We start from the raw sequence: 22,717 nt of genomic DNA, 5'->3' as shown, positions 1-22,717 counted from the left end.
CCCCCGTCAGCCCCATTGGGTCCTTCACGTCAACCGCCTGAAGCCCCACCATGAGCGTTCTGAGCTTGCTCTCCTCATGGTGACGGATGGGAGCGAGGAGGAAGAGAGTGAGCCTCTTCCTGACCTTCTGGCGGCCCAGGAGAAGGATGGTTCAGTGGAGGGAGTTGTCCTCTCCCCATCCTTGACCCCAGAACAACAGAGGGACTGTTGCCAGGTGTTGGGGCAGTACACCTCATTGTTCTCCCTCATGCCTGGAATTACACATCTGTGTACCCATGATGTGGACACAGGGGACAGTCCGCCTGTAAAAACCAAGTCTTACCGGCTGTCCGATAGGGTTAAGAACAGCATCCAGGGTGAGGTGGCCAAAATGCTGGAGCTGGGGGTGATCGAACCTTCCAGCAGCCCTTGGGCTAGTACAATTGTGTTGGTACCAAAAGCCGCCCCACCGGGCACCACACCCGAACTTCGGTTCTGTGTGGACTATCGGGGATTGAACTCTGTCACCAAGACAGACGCTCACCCGATCCCACGGGCAGATGAGCTGATTGACCAGCTGGGAGCAGCCCGGTACCTCAGCACCATTGATCTAACATTAGGGTACTGGCAGATTGCCATGGCCGATGGAGCAAAAGAGAAAACAGCGTTCTCCACCCCCGAGGGCCACTTTCAATTTAGGGCGATGCCCTTCGGGCTCAAGAATGCTCCGGCCACCTTCCAGCGGTTGGTAAACCAGGTGCTGTCTGGCCTGGAGTCCTTCTCAGCTGCGTACCTGGATGACATAGCTGTCTTCAGTAGCACCTGGGAGGACCATCTGCAACAACTCCAGGAGGTTCTGCAGGCTTTGCAACGTGCTGGCCTGACCATCAATGTTAGCAAGTGCCAGATTGGACAGGGATCTGTCGTCTACCTGGGACACCTAGTGGGCGGGGGTAAGGTACAACCACTCCAGGCCAAAATTGAGACCATCCTGGCCTGGGAGGCCCCCAAAACACAGACTGAGGTCCAAGCTTTCCTCGGCCTCACTGGCTATTACCGCCGGTTTGTCAAGGGATATGGTACCATGTTAGCCCCCTTGACTGAGTTGACATCCAAGAAGCAGCCACGAAAAGTGATCTGGACGGCTGCTTGCTAAGAGGCATTCAAAACACTGAAGCACGCGATATGTACCGCTCCGGTGCTTGCAACACCTGACTTCACAAAAGAGTTAATCGTGCAGACGGACGCCTCTGAGCACGGCATAGGTGCTGTGCTTTCGCAACTCAACAACAATGGCCAAGACCAACCTGTGACCTTCATCTCTAGAAGACTCCTCCCTCGGGAACGGTGATGGAGTGCTATCGAGCGAGAAGCCTTTGCTGTGGTCTGGGCCTTGAAGAAGTTGAGGCCATACCTTTTTGGCTCTCACTTCCTAATTCAAACCGACCACCGACCCCTTCGCTGGCTCATGCAGATGAGAGGCAAAAACCCCAAGTTGCTAAGGTGGTCCATTTCCCTACAGGGGATGGACTTTAGGGTGGAACATCGGCCCGGAGTTGACCACGCCAACGCTGACGGTCTCTCCTGGTTTTTCCGCCTTAGTGACGAGAACTCCCTAGAGGTTGGGTAGCTCTCCCCACTTTCAGCTGGGGGGGACGCATGTTAGACCTATCAGCCCTAGGGTGGTCTTTCCCTATTTTTTTTCACCCTTGCCTCATTTTTTCCCACCTTCTTTTTGTTGGCCATAGGTCTCCAGGCACTTTCAGACCCCCCAGGATATAGCGGCATGGAATAGCAAATTTAGCGGCACAAAAAGGGAAATTTAGCGGCACAAATATGGAAATTTAGCGGCAATTTTGCGGCATTTTATGTGGCCATTTTTCCTTCAACAAACACAGATATCTTAGTTTTTTTAGTTATTTAACAACGTGAAGCTATGTATATTTGGTTTCTTTACAATGTAGACACTTTGGGGCAGATTTACAAGCCCCTTGCGCTGCTTTTTTGCGCTTGGTGCCACTGTACCTGCTGCACTAATGATGGCTATACCTATCGCCCCTTTTATTAGTAAGCACGTTAAATAGTACAGTGTATTTTGAACACAACCTGATATCCCACCGGATGCCCGTTCCATCCATCTACCCACCCACTCTTCATCCATCCATCCTTCCCCTCATCATCCATCCATCCTTCCCCTCATCATCCATCCATCCTTTCACCCACCCCCTCATCATCCATCCATTCCCTCATCATCCATCCATCCATCCACCCTTCCCCTCATCATCCATCCTTTCACCCACCCCCTCATCAAACATCCATCCATCCATCCCCTCATCATCCATCCATCCATCCTTCCCCTCATCATCCATCCTTCCCCTCATCATCCATCCATCCTTTCAACCACCCATCCATCCATCCATCCATCCATCCATCCTTCCCCTCTATCCATCCCCTCATCCATCCATCTTTCCTCTCATCCATCCTTCCCTTCATCCATCCATCCTTCCCCTCATCCATCCTTCCTTTCATCCATCATCCATCCTTCCCCTCATCCATCTTTCCCCTCATCCATCATCCAGCTACCCTTCCACCCATACATCCAGCTATTTAAATTTTCTCTCCATCCTTCCCCTCTCATCAATCCATCCCTCCTCTCTCATTATCCATTTATTCAATCTTTCTTTCATCCATTCAACCCATATCCTGGAGTACAGAAAGGTGCCATTGCTTGTTTGCCTTCTATGGCCTGTAGTCCTTTTTTTAAATCGGAAAATTGATACTCTGCTAATTCTTTAATCTATAGAATAAAACCATGATTTCATAGTATGCTCATAGAGAGCCCAGCGTTTTTGCACTAAACTTCAGCTTTAAGGAGAAGCTTGCTACGATCCAATGCTAAAAATCGTACATGGATGGAGCACTTAGTGCAACATCTTTAAAGCAAGGTCAGACATTTTGCTAATACAATTCACATTAGAGTAGAAGTGCAAGCACATAGACAGTTCCGGGTGTGCATGCTGCAGATAATCTCTCAGGAATGCAAGATTCGAGTTAAAAAAATATATATTAAGGTAGTGTGTCTTTTGTTTTCAATTTAAATTGTTCTCCGTTTCTTTCCCAAATTGACTTTCTGACTGTGTTTAAATTTGCCAGGTCAGTAAATGAGCCTTCTCACAGGCCTAAGACTCGAAGTTCCTATTCCTGTCACTGCAAACCCTTTCACATTACACTCGAAGGAGAACTGCTCTGTCCGATTCCTGCTCCATCCTCTGTGACAACAACCCATCCCCCCCTCCCCTCCTGTTGATGTGCAAGCTGAGGGCTCCCATTGTCATTCTTGTGGGCCAGGAAGAGGTGCGAACGAGCGCAGTCCCGGGCAGCTCTGAATGACAAAGAGCCTAGACCTTCACACTGCCAGCTGCAGCCAAGCTGCTTTAACCCTCTGACCCCAGTGTCTGTAGATCATCTACAGGTGTGGGGCAACCGGTGCATGTCTTTGGATAAAGCAGACCCCCCAGGATATAGCGAAAAATGCCGCGATTTCTACAAAAATGCCGATTTCGCGGGCATTTTTGTAAAAATAGCGGCATTTTTTAAAAAGTGCCGATTTCGCGGCAAATCGCGAAATCGCGAAATCGCGATATCCTGGAGGGTCTGATTGCTAATCAATGCTAAGGTGCAGGTGCTCTCTTCCCCCACCATGGCTGCCACTGACCCCTGCTACTGCAGCGTGGTCTTTTTAGACGCACTCTAGTAGCCAGGAGCTGGCTGGAATCCCTAAACATTGAAGCATTGCCAGGCTGCCTGCCTGCCTGCCCATAGCTAGAGTGAGGGAGCTCCTGGAACCTTCCAGAATAGGGGAGTGGTCACCAACTGCCAACTGCCACTCTAAATGAAAAGGGAGGGAAACTTTCTAGTCAGTTGGGGCATCACTGACCTGGGGGACCCTACTCAGGAGATTTAGGCGGTAGGGCCGAGTCAGGAACCTATACCACTGGGGTTGACAGGGTTTAGGCACTGCCCACCAAGCTGTGTGAGGAACACTGAACTAGCTCACTGATCTGGCCCGGAGGGAGGGGAACCCAGGGACCACCTGAAGTGACCTGCTGAGGAAGCTTGACAAGCCTTCAACTCAAACGCCCCCCCCCTTTCTTCAAGTAACTTTAACCCAAGGGCGCCAGAACCAACAAGCACCAAGAAGAAACTCCCCTGCGCTAATCAGGACTTCTGGGCTGTGCCAATTCTGCCCCTCTGTCTGCCCTGTGGCCCCAGCGCTGTCCTGCCTCATCTCCTCTGCTGAAACTGAACTGTGCTGCTCCTCAGCGCTCCCCTGCTATGCCCTGAGAAGCGCTGTGAGCCGAGACACTGTTGCTGCCTGAAGCGCTGTAGTTCCCCCTCCAAGCGCTATCTCTACCGAACGCTGTGGCCCCACGAACTGCGGTGCCCTTACAAGTGCTAGCCCCTGAACTGCCTAATTTGGTTGTAGCGCTAACAGCCCATCAAGCGATGTAATTGCGCCTCAAGCGCTCTCGTGTGTGCCTTCAGAGAATCGCTGTAATTGCGCCTCAAGCGCTCACCTGCCGAAACCTGTGAGGAACTTCCAAGCGCTCCTCGGACCCGCGAGGCGCTGTGCGGTTTGAGCGCTGTGGGCTACCTGGCAGCGCTGCCCCCTCAACGGCGCTGTCCTCAACATATCACCGCCGCAGCCCGGCCCCTGAGTGACGAGTCTCCGCAGCAGCCTCCGGAGCCTGAGGTAGGCCGCCGTGAACTCCAGTCGGCCGCGCTAGGCCTGAAGCCACCCCCACCATCACCACGTGACAGGGCGCCCAGCCGCATCATCAGCCGCGCCCCCGCCCTTGACACTGATTGGCCCTGGGCCCGAGAAGCGCTCGGAGGCACGGGACCTGAAAGCAATCCGCGCGGAGGCTCAGGAGGAGCCCCCCCACCAGCCATCACCAGCCCCGAAGGGGCGTCCCATCCACCGGAGGCCCAGACATCGCCGGGGGAGGCGCTGAAGTGAGCGCGCGCCCCGGGCGTCATCAGCGCCGGAGATCTCCGCAAGGGCTCCCCCGGGAGCGGAAGCACCAGGTAACCCCTGGGAGAGGAGGGTGGAGGTCCGGAGAAGAGCGGGTCCTCCCATGAACGGAGAGGAAGCCCCATGACCGCCCCTCTCCTGGGGAAACTGTTGTTGTGCCCCGTTGGCCCGAGTTGTATGTAGGAGGTCCTCTGGACTGGTCGAGAGCCCGAAGGGTACAGCCGGCCTACTCTGCTGCCCCTCTCCCATAGAGACCCTTGCTCATTGCACCATCAGGATTCAAGCAAGCCGGGCCGAAGACGGCTGTAATGCCAGAAACCGGTCCCCGGAAGCTTGTTTCCTTCCCAGTATAAGAATTGGCTTGGTAGTTTGGTCTGCCCTGTTCCCATGATGCACTGGGCCAGGGACAGACTAATTTGCATGTAGCCAGGTTCTGAGCTGGGATGGTGCAGTGAGCTAAAAAACGGTGATGGATCAAGCCCTGATCTCTTGACTGGGTATGAGTGTTCTGTTTAATTCAGATACTCTGTCCATCACCACCCCCTTTTCTGAATCCTCTCGCATAGAGGCTTGTGTTTAAGGAGCCGGGTGTTGCAGAACTGGGGCCTATTGTAGTTGCCCCCCGTAAGGAGACTGTAGGGGAGCTGATTTAGTCAGAGCCTGTTGCCTAAGTCCCAAGAGATAGTGGTACTTGTAGCCAGGCTGGAATGATGAAATGTTTTACCTATTCTTCCTAAAGTATTTCACCTAACAACATGCTCATCCTTACTTAATGAATTGGTGGTTCTTCTTGCCTGATGAGATGTTGACTGATACCTAATGGAATGTTATGCAGATGCTCACTGGAAGATTTTACCAATGCTAAATGAAATGTTTTAATCCTGTCTAATCCAGTATTTACTGAAAGGCCTGCAGTTATTTACTATTTAATTATTTATGTATCTATGACTGAGTAATGAAAAATATGCTCTTTTGGGGAAAGTTAATGAGTGATTACTACTGTGATTTTTGATTGCCCTGATCTTGATCTTAGATAAAACTTATTTATTTGAATCAAACATTCTGGTGTGGTCTCAGTCTTTGCGTGCATTTATTGTCTCTGTTGATGTGTGTGCTGTGTAGTCACTTAACACCTAAGCTTCGGGTGCCTACCCGCTCGAGCCAGGCTACCCCCGGGGAACTGGTGAATCCGGTTCCTACAGCAACCATTGCAACACTACCCTCGTGAGGCTGAAGAGGGCAAGGCTGTTGAAATATAAGAGGTTATAAATCTGGACTCAGATGATCTTTGGTGGATGACAATTATCTGTGTCCAATACCTTAAGGAGGTCATCTATGAATAGATTAAAATGAATATGATCCCAGGTTGCTTGTGTTGTTGGTGAGTGAAGGGGCAGGTCCAATCTCTGATGTTAACCTGGTGGAGTCCCAGGAGGAGGTTTTGTTCCCGACAATTATGACTTCCATCTTATCCGTGTTGAGTTTCAGACAGTTTGTTCTCATCTATTCTGCTATGCGGATCATGTATTTGGTAAAGTTGGATCTGGTTGTGGGAAATGTGTCTAACATGGAGAGGCTGAACTGAGTATCATTGACATAGGAGATGACTGAGATGCAGTAGGAGCTGATGACGTCCACAAGAAGTGTCATGTAAATGTTGAACAGGCTGGGGCTGAGGAATGATCCTTGAGGGACTCCGCAGATCAGGTCTTTTGGCTCTAATGTGTACGGTGGGAGTCTGACTCTGAGTTCTACTAGTGAGAAAGGAGCGTATGGTGGTTTGCCCTCCATTAAAAAGGAAACAGTTGTATATAATTAGAACATTAAAATGTGGAGCTCCAATGAAGAGGATGAAGTGTACCTTCAAATGTTTGTCTTTCTCTTTCTCCATTTTTAAGTTAGATGGTTCTACCTTCAGTGGGTAGAATTTTTAAATAGCCTTATAGCCTTTCTGCCTCAGGCAATACCAGTTCTTAAAGGCCCTCTCTTTCCCTCATTATAGGACCTTGCCGCTTGGGTTTTGTAGCTTTTGCAACCAGGCTATTAGGCTGTGTTACACCTCAAGGTAGATTGATTATGTTATTCTTAACACCTACACACACACACAGATATATATTTTTTGTTTTTAAATGAATGCCACTGAGGATGTGATACAAATTTATAACAAAGTAATACAATATTTTGTACAGGCTTATGTGTTTTATCAACAGCGTTGTCAGTTACTGTGTTGTAATGGAACGTGTGGTAACGACTGACATTGTCTTTTATTTACATCACTACTCAGCAAGATTAAAAAGATAGCATGGGAATAATTTGAGCATGTTAGGAGGTTGACATGTTTCATCCCTAAATCAAGTGCCCTATTTGAGGACTTGGGGTTTTCTTCAGGACCGAAAGCCCTCTGTGTATGGTTACTATCAACTACTTGATGAGTCACTGTAAGTCACTATGCTCATAAAAAATGTTTAAACACTAGACCAGGTTAATCCTTTGGTAGGCTATTTTTCCAGCCTCCCATTAGACTAATGGGATGCTGGAAAAATAGCCTACCAGACTTGTAGGAGAAAAACAGAACAAGAAGTTATGAAACAACCATCTATGATTCAAGAATATAAACTCTTATTAGTGATACAAAAAATCTGTGCTGTATGATCCTGACTGTTCTTTATAGTTCTGACACTATGCCCAGTTGTGATGTCACTGATCACTTGACAAAATAAAGAAAAAAACATGCAGCACCTCACTCATGCTCATGCACCATTTTTTACCAAAAATGTAGATAAACATGCTGGTAAAGGATCTATGATCAGTGCGAAGAGAGGCCCTCTCATGAAGCATGTCCCCTAATAGTGAGTAAGGGCCTTCCACCCTATAAACAAACGGAGTTGAACTGTCATTCATAAACACCAGAGCCAGGACATTCATGCCATACAGTCACACCACAGTTTTCTATACACCCAGGAGCACAGTTGGTTGTGAGTCTCCTAGTCCACCCTTTTCCTGTCTTTGGGTCTAAAAGTCTGGTTGGTAGCCCCTTGCCTCAGTAGAAACCCATCGTCTTCAACAGGCGGACAGGCCTCCAGGACACTTGGGGATTTCCCAACAAAGAGCAGCACGATTGGGCAAGATTGAGCCACTTGCCAAGCTAGGATATACTCAATAGAACTCGTGCTGGCCCTTCAGAAGCAGTGGTAGGTCACAGAATCAAGGGACTGGGCATCAGACCAGTCCATTTATGCCTCTGGATATGGGATGTGTGCACATATGTGTTAAAGACGCTGACAATAACTTACCTTGCTGGCGCAGTCGAAGCTGGTGCCGAGCTTTGCCAGGATTTGGATCACCTCTTTGCTGTCGTTGCTCTTGACAGAGTAGAAGGGTTTTACTCTGGGAAGAACCTTCTGGAAATGCCAGTGCTTCTTCACCACCTCTCCCAAGTCTGCCACCATGAAAGCCTCTCGGTCGTCCTAACAAACAGTGCATGGTTGTATGGTTAGTCTATGCTCTTCAGAGCAGACGCGGACTGATATATTGGCAAATCTGGAGATGTCCCACCTGGCTGGTGCCTGTGGCTTAGTGGTCTTCACATTTATCACATAGCTGCTAAACATTAATATTTTGCATTTCTCTTCTCAAACTCTGCTCTAAACGTAATTGTCCTCATTGCTCCATGTAAAGGGCACTTGCCTTGCACCTTCTTGTAAACTTTATGGGCCATATGTATGAAGCTGTTTTCGATTCGCAAAGGCCGAAATTCACCGAATTTCGGCCTTTGCGAATCGGAAACGGCCATTTTTGCACATTTGCAATGTATGAAAAAGTAGCAAAATAAGGAATTGCAAAATTTTGCGATTCCTTATTTTGCCATAGCATTTAAGGAATCGCATTTTTGTGAATCCTTAATTGCTATGTAAGAAGCTTTTTTCTCTTGCGAATTTGGTTTAAGGAATCGCAATTTACCACCAACTGAAAGTTGGTGGTAAATTGCGATTCCTTTTCAATAAGCACAAATTGGCATTTTTCATTGTGGCATGTGACGCACATGCATGCCCTTAGGGCATGTATGTGTGCCATATGTGCACACATGTCATTTTCAGGGGTGCAGCAGGGTGTTCTTGAGACACCCCCGCACCCTTGAAAATTCGCACAATTTGTGATTAGCAAATTGCGATTAGCAAATTTCCCCTTCATTCCTATGGGCCTCCTGGCCCATAGAAATGAATGGGAAGTATTCCTTATTTGCGAATTCGCAATTTGCGAATTCGCAAATAAGGAATAGTAAGGAATCGCTAAAATTCCTAGATTGCCTACATACATAGCGTTTTGCGAATTCTAAATAGCGATTCCTTAAGATTCGCTATTTAAAATTCGCAAAACGGAAGTATGATACATATGGCCCCAACTTCCTGAACCTTCTGAGAATATTCAGTCTACTCTTGCCCTGTTTTACTACTGCATCACCTCATTTCCTCTTGTAAATGTTCATCCATTTTCTCTGGTAATATGACTTTTTTTCCTCCCTGTTGTCAAAACCCCTCTACCCAAGTTACTTTCTCAAATTCTTGCCTATCCTCCTTCCCTCTTGTAAAGTGCCCTCGTCTTACAGCTTCTGGCAAAGTTCCAATTCCTCGAGCCCTTTTGTAAAATTCCTTCGCCATATTCCCTCTCGTAATGTCCCCTCCTCAAACTGTTCTATTATGTTAACTAACTCTCCTCAGTTTCTCGTCTAAAGCAGCCTCTCCTCAAACTCATCCAATAAGACCCTTTTAAAGTTGCCTGGTTTTGGACCTTCTTGGAAAATGTACTGTTCTCTCACTCTTAATTTTCTCCCTTTGGGTATCCCCTAGCACTGTACTCTTAAGTAATCACGTCGTGTTACCTTGCACAACTCATGATGCTCGGGTAGTTCGGTCTCCAGGCCTTTCCCGTAACTTCACTTGCCGCATTTATTTGAATTTTTTGTAATAAAGTTTACTCTTTTTGTGTACACGCATGAAGGTCATCTTTTAAAATTCCCCCTTGGTCTAATTACAATTCTAACATGTTTTCATGTTTACACTCTCCTCAAGCATTTTTGTAATCTTCAGGGGTTTCTTTTGTAAAATTCACTCTCCTTATTCTTAATTTAAACGTTGACTCTACTTGGGTCAGTTTATAAACTTCAGTGTCCACAGATTATCTTCCCTGCCTAACCTGCTGTGTCTTTCACGTGCCAAGTTTACTGAAGTAGAAGGCGGACAGCAAAACAGTTGTTGGGGGTGTCGTGGATGGGACACATGCATGTAAACGTGCAGCCGTGAGCTGACGAACACACACGTGACACACCACAAACCTCTCGATTCACGATTTATGGACGTGAGATACTTCTCTATCGGTTGTTTTTGCCTGTTTTTGTTCAAGACTCTCACTGTTATGCTGCGCATTTCCCTAAATTCTGCACATTGTTTGACAGCAAAATAATAATGATGGTTTAAGAGAAAGGTTTCAGCTATGTTGTCTACTCACCGACAGAGAGCGCTCTTGGATCATCTGCTCCAGGACGTCCCGCGCAGATGTCTCTCCTTCCATCAAAGTGGACATATCAGCTGGTTCGGTTTCCTTTCTGAAACAGATTAGCATAAAATGTTCACGCTGTGTCAGGCAGTGAGGACGAATGGGAAATCGGAGGAGTAATTTAGTGGTATAATAATGTTGGTAAACCAGTTAAGCCGGGAATGGTCGAATGCATCAGGGAAAACCTCGCCACGGCACACACGGCTCTAGTCACCACAAGAGCCTTGCTGTCATGGGTGTTGTACAGTACCCCAATTTTAATATAAGTATGTATTCCAGGGGGCTTATTTACATGCTCCTTACTTAATTTTTTGTGTCGCGCCAACGGCGCATTTTGCTGGTCCATATTTAAAAGGACATTTTCCCCGTCCTTGTAAATACGGTCCTTTTACACGCAGCACTTTGCGTGAAAGGGGCGTGTAGAGCTGGTGTTCCCCCCCCAATAAACTAAGTGTGTGGGTAGCAGGTGTCACCTTATCTTTATTCATCCTCAGGGGAGCGCCGGTAACACGTCCGATAAACTCTCGGACTTGGCGCTTTGTGCCTAAGATGGCCGCTGTGTTCTACGTCATTACGCGTTGCCGTAATGACTAGAACTCTACACTACATATCTCCCTTCTTTACCAAAACCAACATTATTACATAGGTATAAAAGTCTACCTGACAACCAATTACTTTAATTTACCCAGTTCATAGTCTCTATATCTGGCTGGCCTAACCACAGTCCTCCCCGCTCGTGTATGACTAACTGGGGTAGAGATGAACCTTTCCGTACTCCCCACGGGCATTTGAACTTGTGTTCTTCCGGCTCCCTGGAGGCTTCCTGTCTCAGGGTTGTCTCCCGAATTTCTTGGATGTTCTATTTCGGCATGATCTTCTTCGCCTCCCAATTCCTCTTCTCTCTCTTCTACTCCCAAGTCTATCACACCTTCCCTTGGTTGGGCGCCGCTGTTGGGTGGAACTTGATAGTACTTTACACAATGTTTATCTTCCCTGGTCCACTGCAATATCTTGTTACACTTATACATGCGATCTTGAGACCAGACTTTCCCATCACCGAGCAAAGCAGCTCTGTCATACATTTCTTTTACTTGCAGGGGTGCACTGTACCTGCTGTCTCCTTTCCTTCTCAACTGGGCCAGTTTAACTCTGACCCATTCCCCTTTTTCTAACACAGTCTCCTTTGCATTGCGTCTTTTGTTGTAGTGCTCGGTATATGTTCTTTGTGCTCTCTCCAAATTGTAATTGACCACTGCAGGAGACCATTTACTTGTGACGGTGCGTTCCTTCCACGCTAGATTGTCCTTGGTGAAAGGTTCTCGTCCTCTCAGGATTTGGAAGGGACTGTATCCTGTGCAGGTGGGAGTGATCCTATATGCCCACAGCATGCTCCTCACCTCCTTTTCCCAGTCCTTTCCTACTCCTATGGTCGATTGAATGGACCCCATTATGACTCTATTAAACCTCTCGGCTAAACCATTCCTTCCGGCGTGGCATAACGAAGTGTGTTTAACTTTGATGCCATTTCTCTCCATGTAGTTGTTCCATTTATCTGACGTAAATTGCGGTACACTGTCACTCAGGATAGAGCGGGGAATGCCTTCTTGAAGAAATGTGGCTGTGAGAAACCTTAGCACCTTCTCCGTGTCCATCTCTTCTTGCACGTCAATCTCTGGCCACTTTGAATATCTGTTTATGAGCACCACTACATATTTCGGTACTCCTAAGATGTCTCTTTTCCGGCCATCCTTGCAGTACAAATTCTTTGACTTCCTTGATGTCAGCATCAACTTTATAGGCTTGCTTCCATTCTTGTTCACTTATTACTTTCTCATTATCTTCCGTAAATGCAACACTGACTTAATCCTCCTCTGAGTGTTGCAGGGCCTCCTTCATGGCTGAAGCTCAACTGAGATAGTAGGCTACTTTGTTCCTTGCCCCCAAGATGTACTCTACATCGTGTCTGTAGTCCAGTAATTTCAGAGACATCTTTGCAATGCAGGGAGTCGCCTCTGCGTGTCCGCATGACATGAGGACCTTGACCAGGGGCTTGTGGTCCGTTTTGAGCCTGAATCTTGTGCCCCATAGGAACTGGCAAAACTTCTCCATGCCCCATACTGCAGCAAGCATCTCTTTTTCTATCATGCTGAACTTCTGCTCTGTCGGTGATAGTGATCTGGACGCAAAGCTGACGGTGACCGTCTCTCCGCTCCTCCTCTCCTGCATAAGGACTGCTCCCAGCCCTTTCTCACTTGCGTCAGTGGTTAGTATGGATTTCCCTAGCGGATCGAATCCTTGAAGGGGCATCGCCTCACTGATATCCTCCTTGATTCTCCGAAACTCTTCTAGTGCCTCCTCTGTCCACTCAAATGATGTTTTTTCTCTTTTAAGTCGTCGCAGATGGTGAGTCTTAGAGGCGAACTGTTGCATGAATTTACTATAATACTCCGCCATTCCTAAGAATGATCTTACTTCCTCTTTGCTCTTCGGAGAAGGTGCCTCACATATCGCTTTGACATTTGCGTGTTTGGGAGTGACGCCTTGATCACTAATCTCGTGACCCAAGTAGGTAACTGATGACATTCTGAACCTGCACTTGCCCCATTCAGCCATGAGCCCATTCCTGTCCAACACTTGTAACACCACCGCCAGTTTCCTGCTGTGGTCTGCTTGATCTTTGCCCATCACCAAGATGTCATCCTGGAAGTATTGTACTCCATCTACTTCTTTGAACAGTAAACATTCATTTTTGGAATGCAGCCGCTGCATACACCAGGCCAAACGGCATTATGCAGAACTGGTAGCATCGGAAAGGCATTATGAAGGATGTTAGTTTTCGGCTCATGTGATGTAGAGCAATCTGATGGTAGGCCGAGGAGAGATCAATTGTTGAGAACCATTTTATCCCCTTCGTTTTCACCAGCACTTCTTCTATCCTTGGTAGTGGGAACTTCTCCACTATTATGTTTTTGTTCAGCTCTCTCAGGTCCACGTACAAACGAACTTTGCCATTAGGTTTCATCGCCACTACCAGCGGAGCCAACCACTCAGAACTATTTATCGGCTCGATGATGCCATTGTCTTCCAATCTGTGTAGTTCCTGATGCACTGCCTCTCTGATTGCTAGCGGCACATTTCTAACCTTGTGGGATACAGGTTTGGCACCCTCCTTGAGTTCGATCCTGTGAGTAAACTTTGTTAGTTTCCCTACATTGCCACCAAACACTGTGGGTAATTTCTCCTTCACTCCAGTGATATCTGTCTGGTGTTCATTGATGGTCATTAAGACCTGGATGGCGCTTCCTGGATTCAGTTGTATTCCTAAGTCGCCTTGGTCCATCCATCCCAAAACTGAAGGGCCTTTCTCAGCAACATATAGTTTGCATTTAGCACTCCGGTCTTTGAACTCGAAATTCTGAACTCGGTACCTGACCATCGGGATAGGTTCACTAGTAAATGTGACCGGGCGGATATCTGGAGGTTCTAAGTGTGATCCCAGGCAATGTTTAAAGTTTCCATTCCACACACTCCTTTGTATTATTGTGTACGGGGATCCTGAGTCTGCCACCATCTTGATTGGTACTCCTCCCACTACTAGGCCGCATTGCGGTTTCTTGGAGCGGTTGCCATCTATGCCCAGTACGCATTCCTCTATACATAGCACATTGTCTTCTTCCTCATCTTCTTCATCTTCTGTTCCTACTTCTTGTGCTACATACTTGACTGTCGGTTTCTCCGGCTTGCGGCGACATACTTTTTCAAAATGCCCGACGATTCCGCAGAACATACACTTGGCACGAAAGGCTGGGCAAGGTTGTCGTATGCCGCGTGGGATGGATTGCCACACCTGCAACATGCATTCAGACCTTCCTTGTTGGATTTCTTCATCTGTGTTGGTCGGGCGTCCATTTGGTTTGCACCTTCCCTTCAGCTGCTGTTGCTTTACCTCTTTCTGGTGGTTCCGCTTCCGTGACTCTGTTAACCATGGGCCTCGTAATTGCTTCTCTCTTCGACGCTTCTGCACACCTTTTTGATAGCTCCGCCTTCTTTACCATGGCTATGCTCAAAGCGTAGCTCATTCTCGCACCCAGGTTGATTTTTAACTTTCTCGCAGTGTCAAAAGCCGCCACCGCCGTGTTGACATGGGCAGTGATGTTTATCCCATGAATAAACCTGTGCTGCTGGTAGAAACCAGGCTGACCATCATTTGAGTTAACCGGGTGGCCAGTATCTTAGCAAGTACGTTAGCATCTGCATTTAATAAAGAGATTGGGCAGTAGCATGCCTGTTCCTCTGTTGCTTTATCCTTTAAAAAAAAAGGATGTTGTCCATATTCCATGAATTTGGGACTCAGCCAGAAGCCCCCACTTGAACAATGACATCTCTAAGCACCGGAGCCAGCAGGCTTTTGCAGCACTTATAAAACTCCGCCGGAATAGCATCCTCTCCAGCCGCCTTGACGAGCAGGAGCCCCCCCCCTCCTATCGCTTCCAGGATTTCCCTACCGTAATCTACTTCTCTAATAAGGAAGATTCTTCTTCTGTCAGAGTCAGGAGATTATTCACTTGCAGATAACTCTGCATACCAGATAGATCTTGTGTTGGGTCTGGAGAATATAATTGCTGGTAAAAAAAATAGAGAATTGATCCGCAATCTCCTGGGGGCATCTATATAATTTTTCCCCCTCACCCTTAATAGATTTAATATTCGTTTTGGGGCGGCTATCCATAAGTTGATGTGCTAATACCTTCCCTATTCTATCGCTGTACTCATATTGTAGTGTCTTGTGTCAAGCCGCTACCTTCACTTTTAACACCCTATTTATCGCTGCTCTATGCTCCACTAGGGAGACATACAGAGAACCTTGATGAGCCGTTCCATGTCGGACAGCCTCAGCATGTTGGAGCTCGCTGATAGTAAGTCTGGGGTCATGCAATGAAAGTAAAGAAGATGCTCAGGGCCTCCAAAAGTGACAAGGGTGGGAGTAAAATAAAGCATGGGGAGACGGCAGAGATCAACTAACAGAGCCACTGACACTTTTATGAAATCATATGATGGATCTAAGGAAGTTTTATTCTTGTAAATGTGTTGCAAGAGGCAATAAACAGTAACTTCTCCATGTCCTACGCTCTTGCTAGAGGCTTTAAAAGGAATGCCCTCCTTACAGTAAGAGTCACTGCACAAGAAAACAAATGGGGCTCAGCGTGACCCTTACTCTTCCTCCTCCCAGGTCTGTCTTTGTCCCGGCGCCCCTTTAGTCCTTCGGGCGGTTGGGGGGCCTGACCAACCGGGGGTGTGCGAAACCACGCTCCGCCCTGAAAGGGGCGGGAGTATAATGCATGATCACGTGATCCAGAAAGGGATCTACAAAGGTGCGGCACTGTCCGGGCGTCGACCCACCGTGCCAGCTGGCTCATTAGGCGGGCGGGGCAGCGAGGGGCTGCCTGCCCTGGAGCGTCCGTAAGATAACCCACAGAAAAATGCATACTTTTGTTGTATGAAAATAAATCTGCAGCAGTTCTTTACCCATAAACAATGTGTCCTGTGTAGTCATTATATGAGAAATGTGTAAAGTGCAAGGGGGGAGCGGATGACGGTGTGGGCACTATGCCCTCCTTACAGTAAGAGTTACTGCACAAGAAAACAAATGGGGCTCAGCGTGACCCTTACTCTTCCTCCTCCCAGGACTGTCTTTGTCCCATCCCTCTGACTCTGTATGTGTATATCTATTTGCCCCTATCTCTGTTTTTCATTATATCTATGGCCCTCCGACTAGGGTGACCAGGTGTCCTGGATTTGCCCAGACAGTTCCGATTTTTCGACAGCTGTCCTGGCAGATTTCAGGAAATTAAGCTCATCTCTCAGTTTTTTTAGAGGGTCGACTGAAAAGGGTGGGAGGTATTTTTTTATGTTTCACAAAGCAGGGATAGTTAGCAGCTGTTATAGGAAAGCAATATAATTAACAGGCAGGAAACTGGCTTTAAAAGTTGCACTTCATGTATGTTCTTACTTTCTTTTCTGTAATTTTCTGCTAAGGAGCAATGTCATTCTGTGCACTGTGTTGAAGTAAAATTGTAGTCCTTCTTCTATTTTTGGGAAAAGTCCAGTTTTTTTGCTTTAAAATTCTGGTCACCCTACCTCTGACCTCTTTTTGCCTGTTCCTCTCTCTGGGTCTGTCTCCTTCTGTGTTATTCCAATCCTGTCCTGACTATCTATGCCCATGTTTTTCTTCCGGCCCCTTCCTGTTTGTGTCTTTTTCTACGTGGCACCCTCTAATTCTGCCTGTCTGTCCTGCTTTGGCTCATAGCTTATTTATCTTGTTCACATTGTGGTTCTGTGAACTTCTGTCCTGCTACCTGTCTCTAACTCTCCACCTTCTTCTCTTTGTTCCTTTATCTAACTCTGCCACGCTGTCTATCTCCTTCTTTCCATCTTGAGTTTTGCGGGCTCTCTCAGTACCACTGTCTCTGTCACGTGGTTTGCTCTTCCAGTCTTGATTTCCGTACCACCATGTTCATTGCACTTTATGCCCCTTGTATATCTATTCTTCGGTCTATCTCTGTTCCCCTGACCTCTATGTATGTCTCTCTGTGTGCACCCCCGCTATGTACCCGCCAGGGCACAAGTCGTAAAAAAAGAAGTGGGGGGACGCTGTCACCGGAAGTGAAGTCACGACCGGAAGTGACGTCACGAAAGGTGCCGAGCTTCTCGTCCCAGAGAGGCCAAAGAGTGAAGCCCAGCTGTTTGGCAGGGGGGATGGTGTCCCCCCGGTAAAATATCGGCGGGGGAGACGCCGTCCACCTCCGTGGTACCATGACTCGAGCCCTGGTACCCGCAGATATTTTGCCTCTTCTCCCCTATCACCAGACAAATCTGAAGGAACTACTAGAATCCTTGCCCCTCGAAGCAGTTTCGCACTCTGGAGCAACTCCACACTCTGGGCCTGGAGCTACCTCTAAGCACCCCCAGCAGCCAGTGAAACTGGAGCACCCTCGGCATCTGGTGAACTTCCACCCCGGCCCTCCCACGGCCTTGTGTGTAAAGCTATAGTTTCAGTGAGCAAGAGCTCAGACTGTGTTTGTAGAATTGCAGATCAGAGCCAACTGCCCTCAATTTTAGAATCAAACGTTTTATTATGTGGCCAGTTAGCATCATACACAGCCCAGCTGCCTACATCGACTCGCCGGCAGGGCGTAAGCAAGTATTGAGTGAACACAGCAGTTGGACCTGCAACCCGGAGGGCGGTCCTGCATAGCAAGAGTCGTAGGCACACCCCACAGGCGAAGCAGGGTCCGCAATTTTCATAAAAGAGAAAACCAACAACAACGAAAAGAGAAATCAGAGAAAATATCCCCCACCCCCCTCCACCGATCCCCCCTAACCAAACCCCCAAGTTTCCTCCCTCCCGCCCACCCCACTCCGCATCAGCCACCATCCAAGATATGTGCAGCACACCCACCCCTCTGGTCCAGACATATCCATCCCTAGAAGTTAGGGCACCGGGACCGCGTCCATCGAACTTAGAGAAATAAGTTGCAGGATTTGTAGATATTTCGGACATGTAACTTCCCTAAATTCCTTAGACAGGAGTCGCAGAAACGGGGCCCACAGGGTAGCATATTCAGACCCTCTGCCATCCATATTCAAAGAGCGACGTTCCATCGCCAACGCGTGCCACAGGCGCATCAACCAGTCACGCATATCCGGGACGTCCGAGGAGCCCCAGCGCGCAAGCAGGACCTGTTGCGCAGTTAACAGTCCTAGTGCAATTTGTCGCCCTACCGGTGTGCGCAGTGGGAAACTGCTGGAAAATCGTACATTTCAAGTTTTCTCACAATCTGCTTGCTCAGACACCCTGACTTTCAAACACGGAGTACCGCAGGGCTCCATTCTGAGCCCACTGCTCTTCAACATATACATGAGCCCACTTGCTAAAGTAGTAGAAGAGACTGGATTGCAAATGTTTTCCTATGCTGATGATTCTCAGCTTCTCTTCTCTCTTTCCTCTGCGGAACGTGACAATCCTTCCTTCTTAAAATTAGGACTGAGTAAGATTGCAGAGTGGATGCAAGAAAACTTTCTTAAACTGAACGGTGATAAGACCGAGTTAATTGTCCTGGGGAAAAATAAAGAGCTTTGGGGACCCCAACATTAGCCATCTGAAATGGGCACTCTTCCGGTTCCAGCCACGCAGGCTCGTAATTTGGGTGTCATTGTTGATGATTCCCTGAATATGCACCAGCAATTTGTGAAGACTTCGGCCACCTGCTTCGCAATACTAAAATGGCTCAATAAGATATGCTGGATGCTGCCGGAACACACTAAGAAAACAGTTATCATAGCCTTAATAACATCTAGGCTTGATTATGGCAACGTTTTATACTTAGGGGCAAAAAAGGCCACGATCCCCAGATTGCAGACGGTGTAAAATGCAGCAGCTAGACTGTTGTGGAAAATCCCCATTAACACATCAACGTCCAGATATATCCGAGAGTTGCATTGGTTGAGAATTGAGAATCGGATCAAATTTAAATCCCTTTCCTTTATGCATAAGATCTCCACTAAGAATGCCCCAAAGTACTTGCAAAATCTAGTACGTCCCTATCATCCCTCCCGGACCCTGCGATCAGTAACAGCTAATCACTTTGTGATCCCCAAAATAAAACTGTCGCGCATGGGCTGTATATCCTTCTCGTTTCTTGGACCCTCACTTTGGAACGCTTTGCCACACGCACTATGCAATGAGACGAGTTATATGAAATTCAGGAAAGCCTTAAAAACATGGCTGTTCAACATCTGAAATGCCTTGCCCCGAAACCTATCACTGGATCTTTAGCGCCGGGAAACCCTTTGTTGGGTAGCTGTTGCGCTATACAAATGAAATAAATAAATAAATAAATAAATAATGTGGGAGGCCTAGCATTGTGTGCTCTGGGAGTCTAGGCAGCGTGATCTGGAACGCAGCATCCAGCTCATCTAGAACCGTTTTCCAGTATCGTTCTAGCTTAGGGCAGTGCCATAACAAATGTAGTTGATTGCCCGACATACCGCATCCTCTCCAGCAGAGACTGGATTTAGTCTTGTCCCAAGATGCAACACGCGGAGGCACTCATCGGTGGAATTCACTGACCTTCTCAAAGGTATGAACCTCTCCCAACATATTCACACCCCCACCCATCTGAAAGGTCATATCCTCGACCAAGTCTGGACATCTAACCTCGACATCTCACCCCCTTCAGTATTCCCGTGCTCCGGGTCCGACCACCATTTCATTTCCTTTCACTTACATCTGCACACCCTGTGTCTTCCCCCCCCGTATTAAGAATAAGATGGCTCGTAACTGGAAAAGGGTCAATCCGCCTGACTTTCACGATTTATTGGCTTCCACCGCACCCACGCCGCTGTCCTCATTAGAGAATCAGGCTGAAAAACTTAACGATAGGCTGCGTCAGGCTAGCGACAAAGCTGCCCCCCTTAAACAATTAAAACTATGCGCCCCCACGACGCTCAACGTTGGTTTACGGACCAACTTAAAGCGGATAAACTCGCCCTGCGGCAAACTGAACGCCGCTGGCGTCGCCATTACGATCCTCAGCTCAAACTTGTTTACATTGAGACCTTAAAATCTTATAAACAATCTATCCTGGCAGCCAAGACGGCATATTTTTCACATAAAATTTTGAATTCAACTAACAAAACGAAAGATATCTTCTCAATTGTAAATGAGCTCTCCCTACCAGATAGAGTCACCCCCCAACCTCAGCCGACCCAAACCCTCTGTGATTCGCTCAATTCTTATTTCATAGAAAAAATCACAACAATAAAAAATAACATCCCAACCCCGGCATCTCCTACGCCTCCTCCTCTTCCCCCTACAAACACTAGTATCCTGACTGAATTCCCTCCTATATCTTTACAAGAGTTCTCCTCACTCCTTCATAAAGTCAGCTCGGGATCCCCCAATGATTGCTGTCCTCCGCAGGTCCTGAAAGGAGCCTTTCTTGCATGCCCAGGCCCCCCGCTAGCACTACTTAACAACTCCCTTGCTACCGGGGAGGTCCCATCCTCCTTCAAGCAAGCTGCAGTCTTACCAATACTAAAGAAACCCAATGCAGACCCTACAATACTCAGTAACTACAGACCCATCTCCCTTCTCCCCTACCTAGGTAAGATCTTGGAGACCTACGTTACCCGCTGTTTGAGCTCTTTTATAGAGAAATCATCCTTCTTAGATCCTCAACAAGCGGGCTTCAGACCCCTCCACTCCACCGAGGCGGTCATAGTAGCAGTCATGGACACCCTTAGGAAAGGAGCTGACAATAACATCTCTCAAGCCCTTGTCCTATTAGACCTCTCAGCGGCATTCGACACGGTCGATCACACCATCTTGATCGACCGTGTCCACAATGCCGGCATTCAGGGAGTGGCCCTTGACTGGCTCAGATCTTTCCTTCACCAGCGTTCACAGTCCGTCCACCTCTCCAGGCTCTGCACTATCCCCTCTCCTTTTCAATTTATATCTTCAACCACTTTTAGCCTCCCTCCGCAACTCCCCGGTCACCATCTTTAATTATGCGGACGACCTTCAGTTAATTTTTCCCATAGACTCCCTCCCTTCCTCCCGTATCAACTTCCAGTCCACTATGCTGACCATTGCAGAGTGGATGTACCACAGCCACTTAAAGCTGAACCCCATCAAGACTGAGCTCGTCTTGGTGGGCGGCCCCAATCACCCATGGAATACCACCTTCTGGCCCACACCTCTGGGGACTGCACCCACTCCTGTGAGCTCAGTCAAAAGCCTGGGGGTGATCATCTCCGAAGATCTATCAATGAGGCCACATATTAACGCGGTTACCTCTGCCTGTTTCTTCCACCTCAGACGGATCCGCAAGATCAGCAGGTTTCTTACTAAAGAGGCCCTGACCCAGGTTGACATTGCGCTCATCACCTCCAGGCTTGATTACGCCAACATTCTGTACGCAGGAATTCCTGCATGTCACCTCCACCGACTTCAGCTGGTGCAGAATCAGGCTGCTCGCCTGATTTTCTGCCAGCCCAAACACCAGCACGTCACTCCCCTCCTCCGAAGTCTGCATTGGCTCCCTGCCTCCAAACGCTGCACCTTCAAACTGGCTTGCACTACCTTCAAGGCCCTATCGGACGCAGCTCCCAGGTTCATCTCTTCGGCCTTGTCCCGTCACATTCCTCCCAGAGCCCTTCGCTCAGCATCACTAAACCTTCTCGAGGTCCCAAGATTCAAAAGAAAAAAGCACGGAGGTCTGAGCTTTTCTGTCCTGGCTCCCTCCACCTGGAACGCCCTACCTTCCTCTCTCCGTCTCTGTCCAACGTACGACTGTTTCCGTACACTTTTAAAAACCTTGCTCTTTCAAGCTGCTTATGATTAATCCCTCACCCTGGATCAACGCTATATGTCATTGAACGCCAAGAAACCGATGGTGATAGTGCGCGTAATAAATAATTTTAATAGAATAGAATTTTAATAATAGAATAGGCGTATAATACCAATACGTCGCTAGTTTGTGGGCCGACTCCATATCCGCCGTGTTAGCCGTAGTGTGATGGGCGCGGTAAAATACTTGTTCCCACTCTCTCCGTGAAAGTGGACGCCCGAGCTCTATCTCCCACCGCACCTGCGCCTTTGTACGCTGCCGCCGCGGGTCACGCAAAATCATGGCATACAGTTCAGAGATCAGTCTCTGATCATTTTTTATGCGCAGAAGCCATTGCTCGAAAGCTGTGAGGGAGCGCAACATCAACGCCACGTTAGCCGGGTGCGTAACCCAGTGTGTCACTTGTGCATAGGCAAAGCCATCCGACGCATCCAGCAGGGAATGCTCAGACCGCAGCTCCGGGAAAGGTACAAGCCCCTCAAGATCAAATAGCATGCCCACCCACTTACAGCCCTTCTCCCGCCAGCGGTGGAAGACCGGTGACGCACGGCCAGGGGAAAAGGCGAGATTGTCCACAATCGGCGTCATGGGTGAGGGGAAGGTCGTCCAACCTCTACGGAGTGCCAATTGATCCCATGCCTTGAGTGTTGGGGACGTCACTGGCGAGGAGTATAGCCCCCATGCCCTATCTCTGCGAGGTAGCCAGAGTTCCCTCCAAATGTTGCACCCCGCCACG

At 48.1% G+C, this 22,717-nt stretch overlaps 1 protein-coding gene across 3 annotated transcripts in view; it reads right to left on the bottom strand.

The window, feature by feature from the left end:
• Window positions 1-22,717, bottom strand: part of LOC147730877 (antizyme inhibitor 2-like) — a 170,087-nt gene that overhangs the window by 78,695 nt on the left and 68,675 nt on the right. For 2 of the 3 annotated variants that reach the window (XM_086955739.1, XM_086955738.1), the window contains 2 exons: window positions 10,520-10,616; window positions 8,308-8,481 (listed from right to left, as the gene is read on the bottom strand). In XM_086955739.1, coding sequence (XP_086811865.1) covers window positions 8,308-8,481; window positions 10,520-10,594 — 249 coding nt within the window. In that variant the 5' untranslated portion in view covers window positions 10,595-10,616. The remainder of the gene's footprint in view (window positions 1-8,307; window positions 8,482-10,519; window positions 10,617-22,717) is intronic. The other variant, XM_086955740.1, reaches the window with a different exon arrangement.

This window comes from Lissotriton vulgaris, chromosome 2_1, assembly GCF_964263255.1.
Source record: "Lissotriton vulgaris chromosome 2_1, aLisVul1.2, whole genome shotgun sequence".
Lineage (NCBI taxonomy): Eukaryota > Metazoa > Chordata > Amphibia > Caudata > Salamandridae > Lissotriton > Lissotriton vulgaris.
Note: the sequence above shows the minus strand (reverse complement) of the source record. Positions and strands in the feature narration are given on the sequence as shown.